Below are 14,883 nucleotides of genomic sequence, written 5' to 3' on the forward strand. Positions count from 1 at the left end.
AATCGATGAAAACTGAGTTGTGAGGTGAATGGCGGAGCCTCCTCGGCGCTCATGCGTGGCGGATTCGACGCCATCGTTGAACGTCATCGCTGTGTTCCGACGATCTGGTCACGCAATTGCCGAGTTGGGTTACAGCTTTCGTGTGAGGTTGAGAAGAAACAAGAGTGTTGGTGCAAGACCCATAACGCCGAATCGTCAGCCTCTTACTCGTCCTTATTTGGTCGTGCTTTGAGCCACATCTCGGCAAGGCTCCTATGCGAGTTCTGTGCATGAATTGAGAGTGAAATGCGGTAGAAAGACGGTTCGATTGAGTCAGTTTGGGGGGAGGGAACTCTCAGGAAGCAGCGATGAGGGAGCTCTTGCCGAAGCTGCAGCAATTGCTTCCTCAACTGAAGATCCGGCTTCGGGCATCGGTGCGCCGTCGCCTGGCCTTAGGTACTCCTTTGCAGACAATCCCAAATGCACGAAGCTGCATAAAATTTCCTTTCGAATGAACCGGGTGCGGGATCGTGGAGCTGATAATAGTTGTAGGATTTTGGGATGGCCCTCTCGCGGGGTGAGAGGCAGGAGGTTTTCATGTTTGGTTTTGGAGGGCTTTGGTGGGTCGGAGGCGGATTTGATGTCCGATTGTTGAGTGAGAATGCTGCGTGTTTGTTAAGTGAGAAATTCCATATCAATTCGCAGATGCCGCTTCAGAACTGGTTTTACGTTCCAGTTCTGAAGCGGCATCTGCGAATTGATATGGAATTTCTGGGACGTGTAGGGTTTAGCTGGGTTTTAGGGGTTTTGTCAGATGAAATGTTTCGTAAGATTTTTTGGTTTCAGTGTCAACTGGCACATAACGGTGGATAGAATTTGACGTTTTCACGTGTTTGGGTAGATGTCATGGCGTTAAGTACAGGAGTGCGCGCTGCTGTGATGCTTGATTACATATCATGCACGCCACAAATGTTACAACAAGTGTGCCAACTTCTACTTTATCTATCCCAGGTTTTGGCATCTCTTGACCTGGTTACTAACTTGTGGTCAGTCTCCGTATTCCAATGTTTTATCTGCGACAGGATAACAAACATTCTAAAGAATTTTTAGGTTTTAAATTTTACATCTGAAGCTGTACCTTAGGTGCCGCTCGTGTTCGATTCTTATACCTCTTCTACTGGAGCTGTTTGAGAAATCCAGGGAAAGCTGTGCAGGTATGGAATGAGGTAGGAGCTCTGCGGGTGCTGCACATGGAAGAGTGTGGCTATTTGATCCACCCTTCTTATATGTTAGAATACATGGATCGAAGTCTGCAATCTCCGCCACAGCTTCTGTTTGTCGTTCTCGATGATGACATTCCTCGGGTGCGTTTGATAGCATTTCGTTCGACAGTCGGAGTGTTTTCCAACAAACTAATGAATCGATCGGTATTTGCTTCTGAAACTTAAGCGCTCAGACGAGGCATTGGAGGATTGATCAAAGTTTTGATGGTTGACAGAAAGCATCTCAAGTTGAACACGAGGCAATTGTACAGAGCCTCCTTGAAATTCAGCAAAAACTGTCATCTCTTTTCTTGGCTCAAAACGTCAGTTCCTGTTCTCTTGATGATTCCCAAGAATTCAAAAGGGAGAATCTCTCAGCAGAGGCTCCAGTAGAAACAGCCCCCAGTGTCCTAGAAGCAGGGATCACGAATGGTTCTGGTATACTGTTGCCCACTCTTAATGGGTACGTTTTGTTACCTGAGATTTATTTTTATCTTTTTTTTCTTCCTCGTGACTTCGTTTGCAATTTACCTTCGACCTGAAATTCATGCTGCAACATGTAAACTGTCTCTCACCCTGTCATGTTTCTGGTGCATTAATGCATTCGCTTCTTCTTTTTCTCAGATGGTTGCTTGGCTATCCAGTAGTGTATTACTTCAAGGAAGAGAACACATCTAAGGCAGGGCGGTGTGTTACCAGCGGACCAGTACAGCTTCACCAAGTTTTAATAAGCAGGTTTGTACAATTCTCATCCAAAAATTTGTGTTCATTTGAACGACTTGAAATCTCGGCTCACAAACTCTCATTGTTTATGTTTTCCAATGATGCAGTACGTTTTTGAATTCGTCCCCACAAAAAGCTGGCGAATTAACATATGATGAGGATGAGCTCTTAAGGTGAGAATTTGTTCATTGCGTTGCTTAAACATGTGCTTTGAGTCACTTATTGAGTGTTTCGTCTAACGTTGCCAATCACAAAACATGAATTAATCATGAGATGGGCTTCTGCAGTTTCACCATCCCGAATTCTATAAGCCCTTTGAACTTCTCTGAGGATTGGTCACAACTTTTTCTCCAAAGAGTGGCTATATCTGTTCAGAGAGCATCGAATGTGTGGACTTCAGTTCGAATGGAAGTCACGACACGAAAGATGGAGAGTATGGTGCTTTAAGAATCGTTATTCGGTACCGGATACTCCAAGTAGTCAAAAGTATTGCCATTGTTTTAGCATAGTACAGAAACGTTGCGATGTAATATCTGGAAACTGAGTTTGTCACAAGGGAGGTGAACCTTATTGGTGCCGCTCAAGCAATTTGATGAATACCACTTCACCTCGGGACAAGGCGATGTCTATGCGTTTCAGATATTTGATCTTTCTCATTACGATGACAGCATCTGATCGACTTCATATTATTGCCATGTCTACATTACCATGTTCAACGCAACGAACAGGTTGCTGAAATGAACAGTTCTAGGTTGATTAATGATGCTTGGTTGAAGTTGCAGAGTGGCACACTAAGACGAGATTCTCGCAGCCTTGTATCTTTCTTATAAACACATAATTTCGTGATGAGCAAGGTACTGTCACTGAAGACAAAGACTTGGAGCAGCTGAACTCTATCAACCCTTTGAGTGAACTCCACACCCCTGACTACCAAAACACTGGATCTGTCAGTCTCAAACAGAGGAATCTAAAACCTACTGCTTCTCAAACAATCTCATCTCCGTTCGTTGACGATCTCGGTTTCTCCGACGCATGCACAGTTGTTTGGAATCTAGACTGTTCAACGCAACCACCGTAAATCTGAAACTCAATTCTGGGCTCTTGGGGTAGAATGGCTCCTACTTGAAATCATGAAGGTGACCAGGAATGGAGAGCAAATGTACCAGCTGCCGGTGGTTACGTCATTGTCATAAGCATCGTTGGATGCTTCTTCTGCGCGGCGTTCGTCGCGAGAGGTCCACCACCTCCTCGCGCTTCATGCTTCGCGTGTGGGTTCGCAGTCATCCATTCGTAGCGGCAATGAACATGAAATCATCCGCCTATAATTTGTCCATGCATCGTATTTGTTGCACATAGCGTTTGAGAAATGTCATTAGAATATTTTACTGCGTTAAAAATATGCATATGTAATGATATGTTATTGAGTAGCTACAACAACAGTTAGAATGAAGATATTCACCGATTTTATGTTTCAGTACACTGTTTGTATGTAATTTTTCTTGTGAATTTTTAGAACCAGTTGTTTAACTTACAAACCAGTTTCGCCGAAACCAGCATCTGAAACTGCAGAAGTACCAACAGTCCTCCACTTAGTAAAGGGATAGAGATGGAAACACGCACACATAATGGGCATGCTTGATCAAGTCAATTGGCAGAGACTCACGTTGCCAAGGCGTAGAACTGTTGTCAATTGGGTTTGACAAAATCGAGCGCCATTTCAGCATCAAAGACTTTATCACAACTGGGATGGAGAGTGGACCAAGCTAAGTTCTCGTATCACATAGTAGGGTAGGATATAAAGTGGAACTACTTTGATGTTTTAAAACCAGATTTTCGAAGAATCTTACAATACTTGTTATATATTTTCTGAAATATAAAAAGATGTGTTATAATCTGTGAAGGTACAACATGACTCGACCTGTTGCAACTGCTGACATCGGTGCTTTTCCACAAGGATTAACTGGCAAATGGCCGCTACTGTTACAGACTACGTGAAGAGCTACGGACTTGTATCTATATTAAACTGTTACTACGATTGTTCTCGAGACGGCCAGAGCCAGTTTGAGTAAAATAGTCGACCAGAGCAATAGAAGTACCTCCATCTGCTGATTCCTTAGCTCAGCTCCCAGTAACCTACAGATCTCGCGCATATTTCCCGCTGTCAGGTCAAGAAACACAACTACCAATCTAATATGAATGCACAGAAGAGCGTTCAGGTGACAGAGAGTAGATTGTCTCAAAATCAACCTCCGCTGACCCACTTCAAGAAGATGCACGTCACTGCATCAAATCACACAACCCACATCGCAGAAGAAATATTCGATCGGCTCCCGTCGCAACGAAGACGATTCTTGCGACCGCAATCACACAGAAGGCAACCAACAGGACCATATGCGAGTAAACGTCCCAAAACCAGAACAAAATTGAGCACGCATCAAGTCACGCAGCAGTGAACTCCCTTACCTTCCGCGTCACGATCGCAAGCTTCACTACACCGTTCTGTCGCAGCGCATTTGCAACTGCCGGTTAGAGAAATTCTCGGTGACTGCAGCAATTTCAATCATTCAAAGCCAGCGAATAGGAAGGAACCGAAACATCCATAAAGTCGGGAATTCATATGCTCTAACGTCTCGCACTGATCGTGATTCTGGAGATTGGGTTTAAGCAGTCGCGGCGCCGTCGAGGTCCGCCATAGCTACTTGGGTGAAGGTCTTTCATGCAACAAGATATACACAAAAACACGCAAAAAAATCGACTAAGACACGCGTAGACTCACAAAAACAGAAAAAAACAAAAAAAATATATGATGTCCATTAGTTGTGTTGGTTTCATGCATAAATTGTCCATGAGGAAAGATTAAAGAATCTAAAGTATTATAATATTAATGAGGTCCATAAAAATGTTTAAATAATGTTTAAAATTTTCAATATTAAAACTAAATGATGATTAGGTTAGTATTCTGCATCAGGTTTCTAAATAACCACAATGTTATGTACTGTTGCAAAAATAATGATAATAATGATGATGAGCACATAAATTATAAATTGCTTGAAATAACTTTGTTAAATTTAACTTAGAATGTGTGATTCTATTCTAATAAACTTTTTATTAAATTCACTTTATGATTTCAGAAAGAAATAGAAAACATAGTAGTGTATAATTGTAGTGGTGATTTGGTTGTAAGTCAACACATTTTAATTTATTAAATGGTTTTATTAAAAATCACAATCAAATTTTTAATATCAATATCAATATACAATTAAGTGGTATGCTTTTTATATTACATTTGGCATGTTAAGTTTGCAAGGTATGTCACATGTATGTATATTTTCAATCTTTTGTATTTAAAGTATTACTATACCTTTAAGTAGCACTTATATTTGATTTGATTTGATTTTATATATTTACTAAAATTTAAAATATTTTTAAGTACTTTTTTGTAAAATATTTACTATAATAGATTATTATAATTTTTTAAAGTAACATTATTATTTTTAAAAAAAATACATAGATTTTAACTATATGCAATGTTTTTTAATTTTAATATTTTGTAATTTTATTTGTATTTTTATCAAATATATAAGCAATTATATTTATATTTAATGATTGGCATTACATCCTTCATTCAAACACTATAATAATTTATTTGAATTTATTGATTCTAATTTTTTTCATATATAATAGATATTTATAAAATACAATAAAAAAGGAGTTAATTTTATTTCTCTTTTAAATATCAATATTGGCACTATTTAGTCTCTTGATAAAATTTAACATTCTTACCTTGTTTGTGTAAAATGGCTGATTTAGAATTGTCTCAATGATAAAAATATATAAAATAGTCATATGAAAAATAAATACATTTTTATAATACAACACATAAAATATTTCATGAATCTTAGATATTAAATAAATAAAAATTATATGTTCATTTAAAATAACAATAAAATAGAGTAATAAACATAAATCTTTTTATTATTTACAAACTTATAGTATGTAAAGTATATTCATATTAAGCCAACATTATAATAAATAGCAACAATTTATAAAAAAAAATATAAAAAATTAATCAATTTTGTGCAATGCATAAAAGTTACACAAATAGAAAAAATACAAAGATCCACAAATAATTGCATATAAAGCAAACAAACAACAAATGGATTCCATTAGAGAGAATTTTTTATTATTTGATAAGATGGCAACATAGAGATAAAGGAAAAAAGCGAGATAGAGTAAAAATGAAAGAGATCACAAACCTTGTTAGTTTAGAATGTGCTACAAGTACAAATCAAGAATCAAAATAAGAGTTAAGTGAGGCGGAAGTACAAGTATTGATTGCCTACAATGTCAAGTATTTATAATTAATATACATACATAAACGTAAGTTAGTAAAAGATATGTGGGATGCTTTAGCTAAGATCTCTAAGCCATCTAGGATCATTAATTAGAGCATTTTAAGTAACAATCTTGGATATGTTGATGGAAAATCTATAAAAAAATTTCTTGATAAAATCTTTAACTTTAGAGATTAATACATTTAATTTGATGGTTAAAGAAACAAACTAAGTTTGGCATTTTTTGTACTTATTGCATTGCTAGAGTCATAGAATTTGTTTTTTTCATCAATTGCATTAAAGCAACAAGAAGAGATTACAAAAGAAGTTGTATGATCTATACTCTTTGAGAAAGAAATGCTTAAAAAAAATAAAAAAAATAAAAAAACTCTATATTTTTTACCTTAGTAATGCATGAAGAAGTGAAATAATCCTTGAAGAATCATCATCTACAACATAAGCAAAAACCAATGATTAATAAGTCTAGAAGTAGTTTTAGAACTTGCAAAAAAAATGGACATTAGCATAGTGATGTAAAGTCTCATACAACAAATAGAGGTAATACAATAAGTGCTAATATTATTGTTCTCTTAATTCAAGAAGTATCATGATAGTCACAAACAATAATTGTATTTTTTTTTCAATTATGCCATTATCTTTGCATTGATAGTACAACAAATATACACATCTAAGAAGATAGGAGTAATCTTCTCAACTTCAATGAAAATGCAACCATCCAACTTTGGTGCTATAGTAGTAGAATCAACAAATTACAAGATTCAAGTAGGATGCAACTCATAGTTTTAAATCAAAAATAAATAAATAAATAAATACATTCTTACAATTGTAAAGCACATACATTGGGTTTGTAGAAAATGTCTTATATTCTTATCAATTGCAACCTTGTACAAGAACAATTATTGGTTTAGATTGAATAACAATGGAATTGATTAGATCCTTCCTTCAGATGACTTACTCAAGCAAGGTATGCTCAACAATAAAACTTATCTTATGTCTTTTGATATTAAGAAAGTTGTTATAATTTATACTTCATCTATTTAAAGTCTTATGCTCATTAAATAGTATCAAGCATTAATACATGCTTTAATCTATACTTAATATGATAAATAGAACAGATGAATAGTATCCAAAGATTGAAGATCAAGAATAAAAAGATAAGATATCTACATGTAAATTGTTTTAAAATCTAGTTACTAGAGAATAATTAGAAGAGATGTGTTGTTATATTATACAAAGTTTTGTTTGAGAATGCATCAAGCACTTGGCTATGAAAAATAAATTAGAAATTGTAATAACAAGATCTTAATAATCCTAATAGAGTTCTAAATAAATCTTAATTAAACTTCAATTTTTTTAATCAAATCTTAATCAAATCCAAATAAATTCTTAAAGAAATTATAAAAGAAACATAAAAATATCTTAAAGAATTTTTTAAAGAAATCATAAAGAACTTTACAAAAAAAAACCTAAAAAATTAATAAAAAATCTAAAAGAAATATCAAAATAATTTAAAGTACTAAATATAGAAATATTAAAAAAAATTTAAAAAATCCTAACCAAAATCTAAGTAAATCCTAATCAAATTCTAATATAATTCTAAAATAATTCTTATGAAATCTTAAAAAAATCCTAATAAAATCCTAAAATAAATCTTAAGTAAATCTTAATTCAATTCTAATAAAATCTTAATAAAATTCTAAATCCTAAATTAAATTCTAATTAAATCTTAATCAAATCTTAAATCCTAAAAAAATCATTAGTCAATCCTACATTAGATTAAAATCTCAATAACAAATAATTTCATTATAAATTTTGACTCAATTTTTTTATACATATCTATTATTTAGTTGAAAATAAGCACAAAAAACATGAAGAAGATTGAACTTACCAAATAGAAGATAATCTCCATAATCCACTTAGATGTTGGGGGGTCTCTTTTTCCAAACTTGATGCCAACTTCCTAGTGCCAATACCTCTTGATGTTATACTCTAATTGCTATTAACTTTTATAAAGTTATTAAAAATCAAGTCTATTACTTGTATAAAAAAAAAATTCAATCCAACTAGTAGATTATTGTAAATCTTAGAAATCTTCATTGATCCTAAAAACTCCAATTCTTAAGACCCTAATACTTTGAATTTAAATAACCTTCTCTCACGGACATATATAATTACCTCAATAGTTACTTATATGATTAAGTAGAAGTAGGTAAAATAGAATAATTTCATAAAGTCTTCTAGAGAAGCTTCGAAGAAGCTTTATAGAAGTAGTTTTGACTTTAGATGTCTTCGAAGGTTTGAAACTTGGCCAAAAAGCTAACCATAAATTGGTAGCTTGTGGAACAAATTACCTCTATGTAGTAGCTTGTGGAACAAGCCAACTACGTGGCACATACATAGATAACATGCATTGCAAGATAAGATATGTGGCTAGCAAAGTCAACACATGTTGGAGGTCCTATAGGACATCGCCACGTAGCTCTTAGTTAAATAGTATATATGGAGGCAAGAGTGTGTCAAGGACAAGAACTCGATGAAAAAATAATTCAGACAAGTGAGCCTTCACTCAAAGAGAGATAACAAAATATATATAAACAAGGATATATATTGAAAGAGAAACTGGAATGGCTATTGCCAAAAGACAAGAAAACTAAAGACCCTTGAAACTAGACTAGAAGCAAAAAAAGAGTTGACAAGAGTGAAGAAGCCTTCACTCTTGTCTCTATATATACTATCTAACTAGGGGCTACGTGGTGACGTTCTATAGGACCTCCAATATGTGTTGACTTTGTAGGACATATGCCTTGACTTACAAGGCAAGTTTTTCTACGTGTGGGCTACATAGTTAGCTTGATCTTCAAGCTAACAACATGTGTGGCACATGGCCAACTTGTTGACCACATTTCTAATCCAAAAAGTCAATTAAAGACACCTATGAAGTCAAAGTAGTATCTATAAAGCTTCTAAGAAGCTTCTATATTAAATACTATAGAATTAACTTACTTTTACCTATTTGTATATATAATTACTAGCTTATATGATTATATCCGTGACATTACCCCCCCATCTAGGGACGAGTTCTACGAGGAGCGGTCATCATATGTTGAGGAAATCTATGATATGACGAATTGTATTTGTCACATACTTTGATCTTTGTTCTCTTTAAAGATGATTGATAGGGTCTCTCAACCATCGGAAGTATCCCATACCAGGGCGGAAAGACCACCCAGTTATTTGATCATTGTTGAGGCCTTCATAACTTCCTTCGAATAGAATATTTGGAACACCATCAGAAGTTGTTTCTACTTCTAGCACAATCACCAAACATCGGGAGTCCCTTCCCAAATTGTGATACCAAACGCGTTGTATCTCGCCATCTATTCGAGGAAGAACATGTCGATCTTGAAGATCTTCATCTCGATTGCGTCGTCTTGAAGGTTGTGACAATCGTAATATCTCATCCGACAGGTCAGCAAATGAAGGTTCTTGAGTCGAATCCGTTGGTTGTTGGTTCTCCATCTCTTGAGCGTCACTACTACAAAGAAGTTATGAACAAGAATTGAAAGTAGAATGTTATCTTGCCTAGATGTTGTTTCTTTTATAAAGAAGGTTTTCATCTTGATTTTGATGGATGTCGTCGATGAAAAGCCTCCACCGTCTTTGCTGCATTTACAAGATTCTTTATTGGCTCCCATGTGCATTCACTAATACCATATCCGTGCCAATGGACAAGATATTCTAATTTATTTCGGCGCCACCTTGAATCTAAGACTTCTTCTACCTCAAACTCTTCATTATTGTCCACTTCTACAGGAGGAGGTAGAGCTTGTCGTCTTCTTGGTATGTCCACTGTCTTGTATGGTTCAAGAAGAGACACGTGGAATACTGGATGGATTTTCATTGACTCCGGTAGATGTAAACGATATGCAATTGGATTGATTTGTGCAGAAATAGAAAATGGTCCCAGCCTTCAATAGTCCAACTTGTCACAAAGACGAGTGGTTTTGATATTGCGACGAAGTAGCCATACCTTATCATCCAAGACGAATGATGGTTGTTCCTTTTGATAGACATCCGCATTGACCTTTTGTTGTTCTTGAGTCTCTTTTAACTGCACCTTCATCGTTGCATGTAGCTCTGATAAATGAATTGCCAAATCTTTCGCAGCAAGATTATCAACTTTTAAAAAGTCAAAAGTATCAAGTCGTAGATGATAATCATAATTAGCAAAGAAAGATGTTTGTTTTGTAGAAGAATGTATCGTGTTATTGTAAGCAAACTCTACAAATGGCAAAAGACTTGTCCAATCATCTTGTTGGTAATTAATGGTACATCTTAAATATTGCTCCAAAACTTGATTAACACGCTCCGTTTGTCCATCAATTTGAGGATGGAATGCCAAAGATAGTTTTATATCCTCTTTAAGAAACTTCAAAAGAGTCTACAAAAATCTTGATACAAATTGAGTTCCCCTATCTGATATAATATCCTTGGGTAATCCATGATAGCGATAGATATTGTCAAAAAAGAGCTTAGCTATTTCTTCACTTGTGATAGATTTTGTACATGGTACAAAATGTGCCATCTTGGTAAAACGATCTACTATCACAAATATAGAGTCATAAGAACCTGAGATTGGAAGATCCGTGATGAAGTCCATAGAAACAGAAGACCATGGTTGTTCTGGAATAGGTAATGGCTGAAGAAGTCCAAAAGGTCGATGACGAGGAGTTTTCGATCTTGAGCAAACATCATATGATTGTACAAAATCTTTAACTGCCTTCCACATTTGAGGCCACCAAAAATCCCTAGATATCAGCTCCAAAGTCTTATTATATCCAAAATGTCTTGTTGCTCGGAAGTCGTGATGAGCTTGAAGAACACGTAAATGTGCTTTTCCTTCTGGAACATATAGGTGTCCTTCGAAATAGAGTAGATTGTTCTTGAATTCAAATTTAGAGGGATCATGAGATTTAGAAGAATTATTCTTGATATCATGAACAAGAAGGTCTAAAGACATACTTAACTGGACTTGCTTAAGAAAAGTTAAATCAACAGTCAATATTGATTTTATTGCTCAAAGATGAAATTGCTTCAACTTCAAGAGAACCGTTCTTTGTTGCTCAAAAGCTCCATCTCCTTCTTTTGGTGCAAGATCAAAACGTCTAGACAAGGCATCGGATAAACCTTGTTGTTTTCCTGGCTGATAAGTGATGATGAACTCGAATCTTGATAAAAACATGCTCCAACAAGCTTGGCAACAATTTAATACGCGTGCTGACATAAAATATTTGAGGTTCTTGTGATCCGTATACACGGTGACTAGACTGGAAGCGCCTTCTAGATAATGATGCCATTCTTGAAAAGAATCCATAATTGTAAGAAGTTCTTTGTTGTGGATCTCATAATTGATTTCTGCTGTTGAGAATTTTCTTGAATGAAAGGCTACTGGATGAAGTTTGTCATCTATTCCCATTTGTGATAAAATCACACTCAGAGCAAAGTCCAATGCATTTGTTTCCATAAAGAATGCTTTGAAAAAATCAACACGATACAAGATTGGTGCAAAAATAAATGCTGTCTTCAAAGATTCAAAAGTAACTTCCGCTTCTTGATTCCATTGGAGTTTGTCTTTACAAGTCAAACATGTAAGTGGAGCTGCAACTCGAGAGAAGTCTTTGATGAAGATCCGATAGTAGTTGGCAAATCCCAAAAAACATTGGACATCTCTTACCGTTTTTGGGATCTTCTAGTCTATAGTAGTTTGAACTTTCTTAGAATCCATCATAAGTCCATCATTTGAAATGATGTAACCTAAGAAATCGACTTGAGTAGTGTGGAATACACACTTTTCTAGCTTCGCATAGAGTCCTGCATCTCTTAATTTTTGTAACACACGACAAACATGAAGTTCATGTTCTTCTGGATTCTTAGAATAGATCAAGATGTCGTCTAGATAACAGACTACAAAATCGTCCAAAAACTCTCGAAAAATATTATTCATTAAATGTTGAAAAGCTGCTCGTGCATTTGTAAGTCCAAAAGACATGACGTTGTATTCAAAATGTCCATACCTAGTTCGAAACACAGTCTTCCATTCATCTCCTTCTTTGATGCATACTAGATTGTATGTTCTCCGAAGATCTATTTTTGTATAGATCTTAGCTTGATTCAGCTGATCAAGAAGTCCAAATATTAAAGGTAGTGGATACCTATTCTTGATGGTAATCTTGTTGAGTCCTCGATAATCAACACACATCCGCAATGATCCATCTTTTTTCTTCACAAATAGAATTGGAGCTCCTGCCGGAGATTTAGAATGGCGTATGAAATTCTTGGCTAGATTTTCTTCAATATACTCCTTGAGTTCAGCCAACTCATTTTGTAATAAATTGTAGATTGGTCCGATTGGCGGTTGTGCTCCTTCTTGAAGGTCAATTGAGCAATCATAGGGACGATGTTCCGGGAGTGTAACCGCATTCTTTTTTTTGAATACATCTTGAAATTCTTGATATTGGCTTGGAATGCTACTTGAAGTCTTTTCACTAGTAGAAACGGGTGTGGCATAAATAATATATGGTGATTCTTTCATAGTAACATGCAAGAAAGCTTTTGCACCTATAAATACGGGTTTAATTGAACTGGACTTATGACTCTCTACTTGATTAACTACACTGTTACTTATACTTTTAGAGAAAGTAAGAGTTTGGAAAATCCATTCTATTTGAGGGTTGTATTTTTCTAACCACGATAAACCTAAAATGACTAGATTAGAGGGAGATCTAATGATATTAAATACTACAAAACTATTATGACTATTGATTATTACTTCTATAGGAAGGGTTTCGTGAGTAATATCTCCAGAAGACAATGGACGACTATCTATGACTTCTACATGAATAGGTTTAGTTTTTTTTACTAAAGATATGCTATGTCTTTTAGTAAATTCTTCATCTAAAAAATACGTTGAGGCTCCTGAAACTAACAAGGCAGAGACTTTGTAATGTTTAGGTCCTAAAATAACATTTAATGTAATATAAGGAGAAGGCTCTGAGGAGAGAATAGGACCTTTACTAGATGTTGTATAAGGTTTCAGCCGCACGGTCCCTATTGTAGCTGGACAAACTCGTTTTTCGACATATTGTCTTCTTTCACAGCCATACTCCTCATTTTGTGATTGCGTTGTTTCTTTGGATAATGTTGAAGAGTGTGCTTTGGTTCTCCACAATATAAACATAATCCTTCTTGACGACAACGAGTCTTTTCTTGCTCAGTAAGAGATTTGAAACGTACTGCATCAATTTGCATATCCTCTACCTTCGAATGTATGTGTTGAAGAGGTGTTGGTATTGCCATTGAATTAAAGTAACGTTGAGGTCCACTTGTACGGTTCTCAGATCAGAATTCAAAAAGGCGATTGTCGCACTTCACAGCAAAGTCAATTGCTTGACTCACTGTTTGACGATTAGATAAGTTGAGCATTAACTTTTTTATCTCATATTGTAATCCATAGAGCATCATCCCACTTGATATCAATTGCAAGTTGTCGAAATTGTGAAGCGTATAACATTACTGATCGATTACCTTGTCGTAAAATATGAATCTTATTGGTTGCAACACGAATTGCATCATGTTTTCCATACATGGATCGAAACTCTGCCAAAAAAGCATCTAGATTATCCAATATTGGATCTCGTCGTTCAAGAAAAGATGAAAACCACGATAGTGCTGAATCTGAAAGAAGCATACCAATGAATCTAACTTACGATCCTGGAGTTGCATAGCTTTGGAATTGAAATTCAATCACAAGTTGCACTTGATTGATAAATCCTCAAAACTTGGAGCTGGTGCCATCAAACTTCTCGGGTAGGGCAATTCTTGGTTCTCTAACATTTGAAGGGTGTTCCACCATAGGAGAAAGGACATGGTTTGGTGCAAATGTTGAAGCAGCTCTAACCATTTCTATATCTTTACTTCTTGCCAATCTTATTGTTCCTTGTGGTGGTAAATTGAGTTGATGCATCGTAAGCATTAACTCCCTCAATTGCTTTTGCATTTGTGCCATTGCACTGTTCATTTCAACAAGTTCTGCCATGATAACACTTAGAAGAGAGAAGATGTCTAATATCGCTCAAGACAAATAGAAGAGAGGACTTGAGAACAAAGAAAATACTAAGGACAATATCAGTTTAGAAGAGGGTAATCCGCAACTTCTAATATGCTTATATCTTATCAAGAAAAAAGAGGTAATCCACTTTTAATCAAGATTAGAGAAAGCTCTGATATTGTAGGTGTACTCTTGTCAATCTGTCAAGGACAAGAACTCGATGAAAAAATAATTCAGACAAGTGAGCCTTCACTCAAAGAGAGGTAACAAAATATATATAAACAAGGATATATATTGAAAGAGAAACTGGAATGGCTATTGCCAAAAGATAAGAAAACTAAAGACCCTTGAAACTAGACTAGAAGCAAAAAAGGAGTAGACAAGAGTGAAGAAGCCTTCACTCTTGTCTCTATATATACTATCTAACTAGGGGCTACGTGGTGACATTCTATAGGAC

At 35.4% G+C, this 14,883-nt stretch overlaps 1 protein-coding gene and 1 long non-coding RNA gene across 3 annotated transcripts; one reads left to right on the forward strand and one right to left on the reverse strand.

Annotated features, from left to right (window-relative positions):
- LOC112286414 (uncharacterized) lies at positions 1–3,438 on the forward strand. Of its 2 annotated transcripts, none has more exons than XM_024528282.3 (7): positions 1–435; positions 881–990; positions 1,194–1,343; positions 1,478–1,704; positions 1,866–1,976; positions 2,072–2,137; positions 2,747–3,438. In XM_024528282.3, the coding sequence occupies exons 1-7, from the start codon at positions 348–350 to the stop codon at positions 2,757–2,759; spliced, it is 765 nt and encodes a 254-aa protein (XP_024384050.1). In that variant the 5' UTR covers positions 1–347; the 3' UTR covers positions 2,760–3,438. The 2 variants fall into 2 exon arrangements, with proteins under 2 accessions (XP_024384050.1, XP_024384048.1); XM_024528280.2 differs by lacking the exon at positions 2,747–3,438 and adding an exon at positions 2,252–2,606.
- On the reverse strand, positions 2,784–4,845 carry LOC141045738 (uncharacterized). Its single transcript, XR_016504656.1, has 3 exons — positions 4,428–4,845; positions 3,628–4,097; positions 2,784–3,283 (listed from the first exon to the last, which is right to left on the reverse strand). It is a non-coding gene; the product is annotated as an uncharacterized LOC141045738 (long non-coding RNA).
- Between the last annotated feature and the right edge of the window lie 10,038 nt (positions 4,846–14,883).

Source organism: Physcomitrium patens, chromosome 9 (assembly GCF_059467195.1).
Source record: "Physcomitrium patens ecotype Gransden chromosome 9, ASM5946719v1, whole genome shotgun sequence".
Taxonomy (NCBI): Eukaryota; Viridiplantae; Streptophyta; class Bryopsida; order Funariales; family Funariaceae; genus Physcomitrium; species Physcomitrium patens.

Coding starts and splice junctions, on each gene's coding strand:
- LOC112286414 (XM_024528280.2), top strand. CDS start 348: ATGAGGGAGCTCTTGCCGAAGCTGCAGCAATTGCTTCCTCAACTGAAG. Junction 991..1,193: donor TTCTACTTTATCTATCCCAG/GTTTTGGCATCT, acceptor AAAGCTGTGCAG/GTATGGAATGAGGTAGGAGC. Junction 1,344..1,477: donor TCGATGATGACATTCCTCGG/GTGCGTTTGATA, acceptor GATGGTTGACAG/AAAGCATCTCAAGTTGAACA.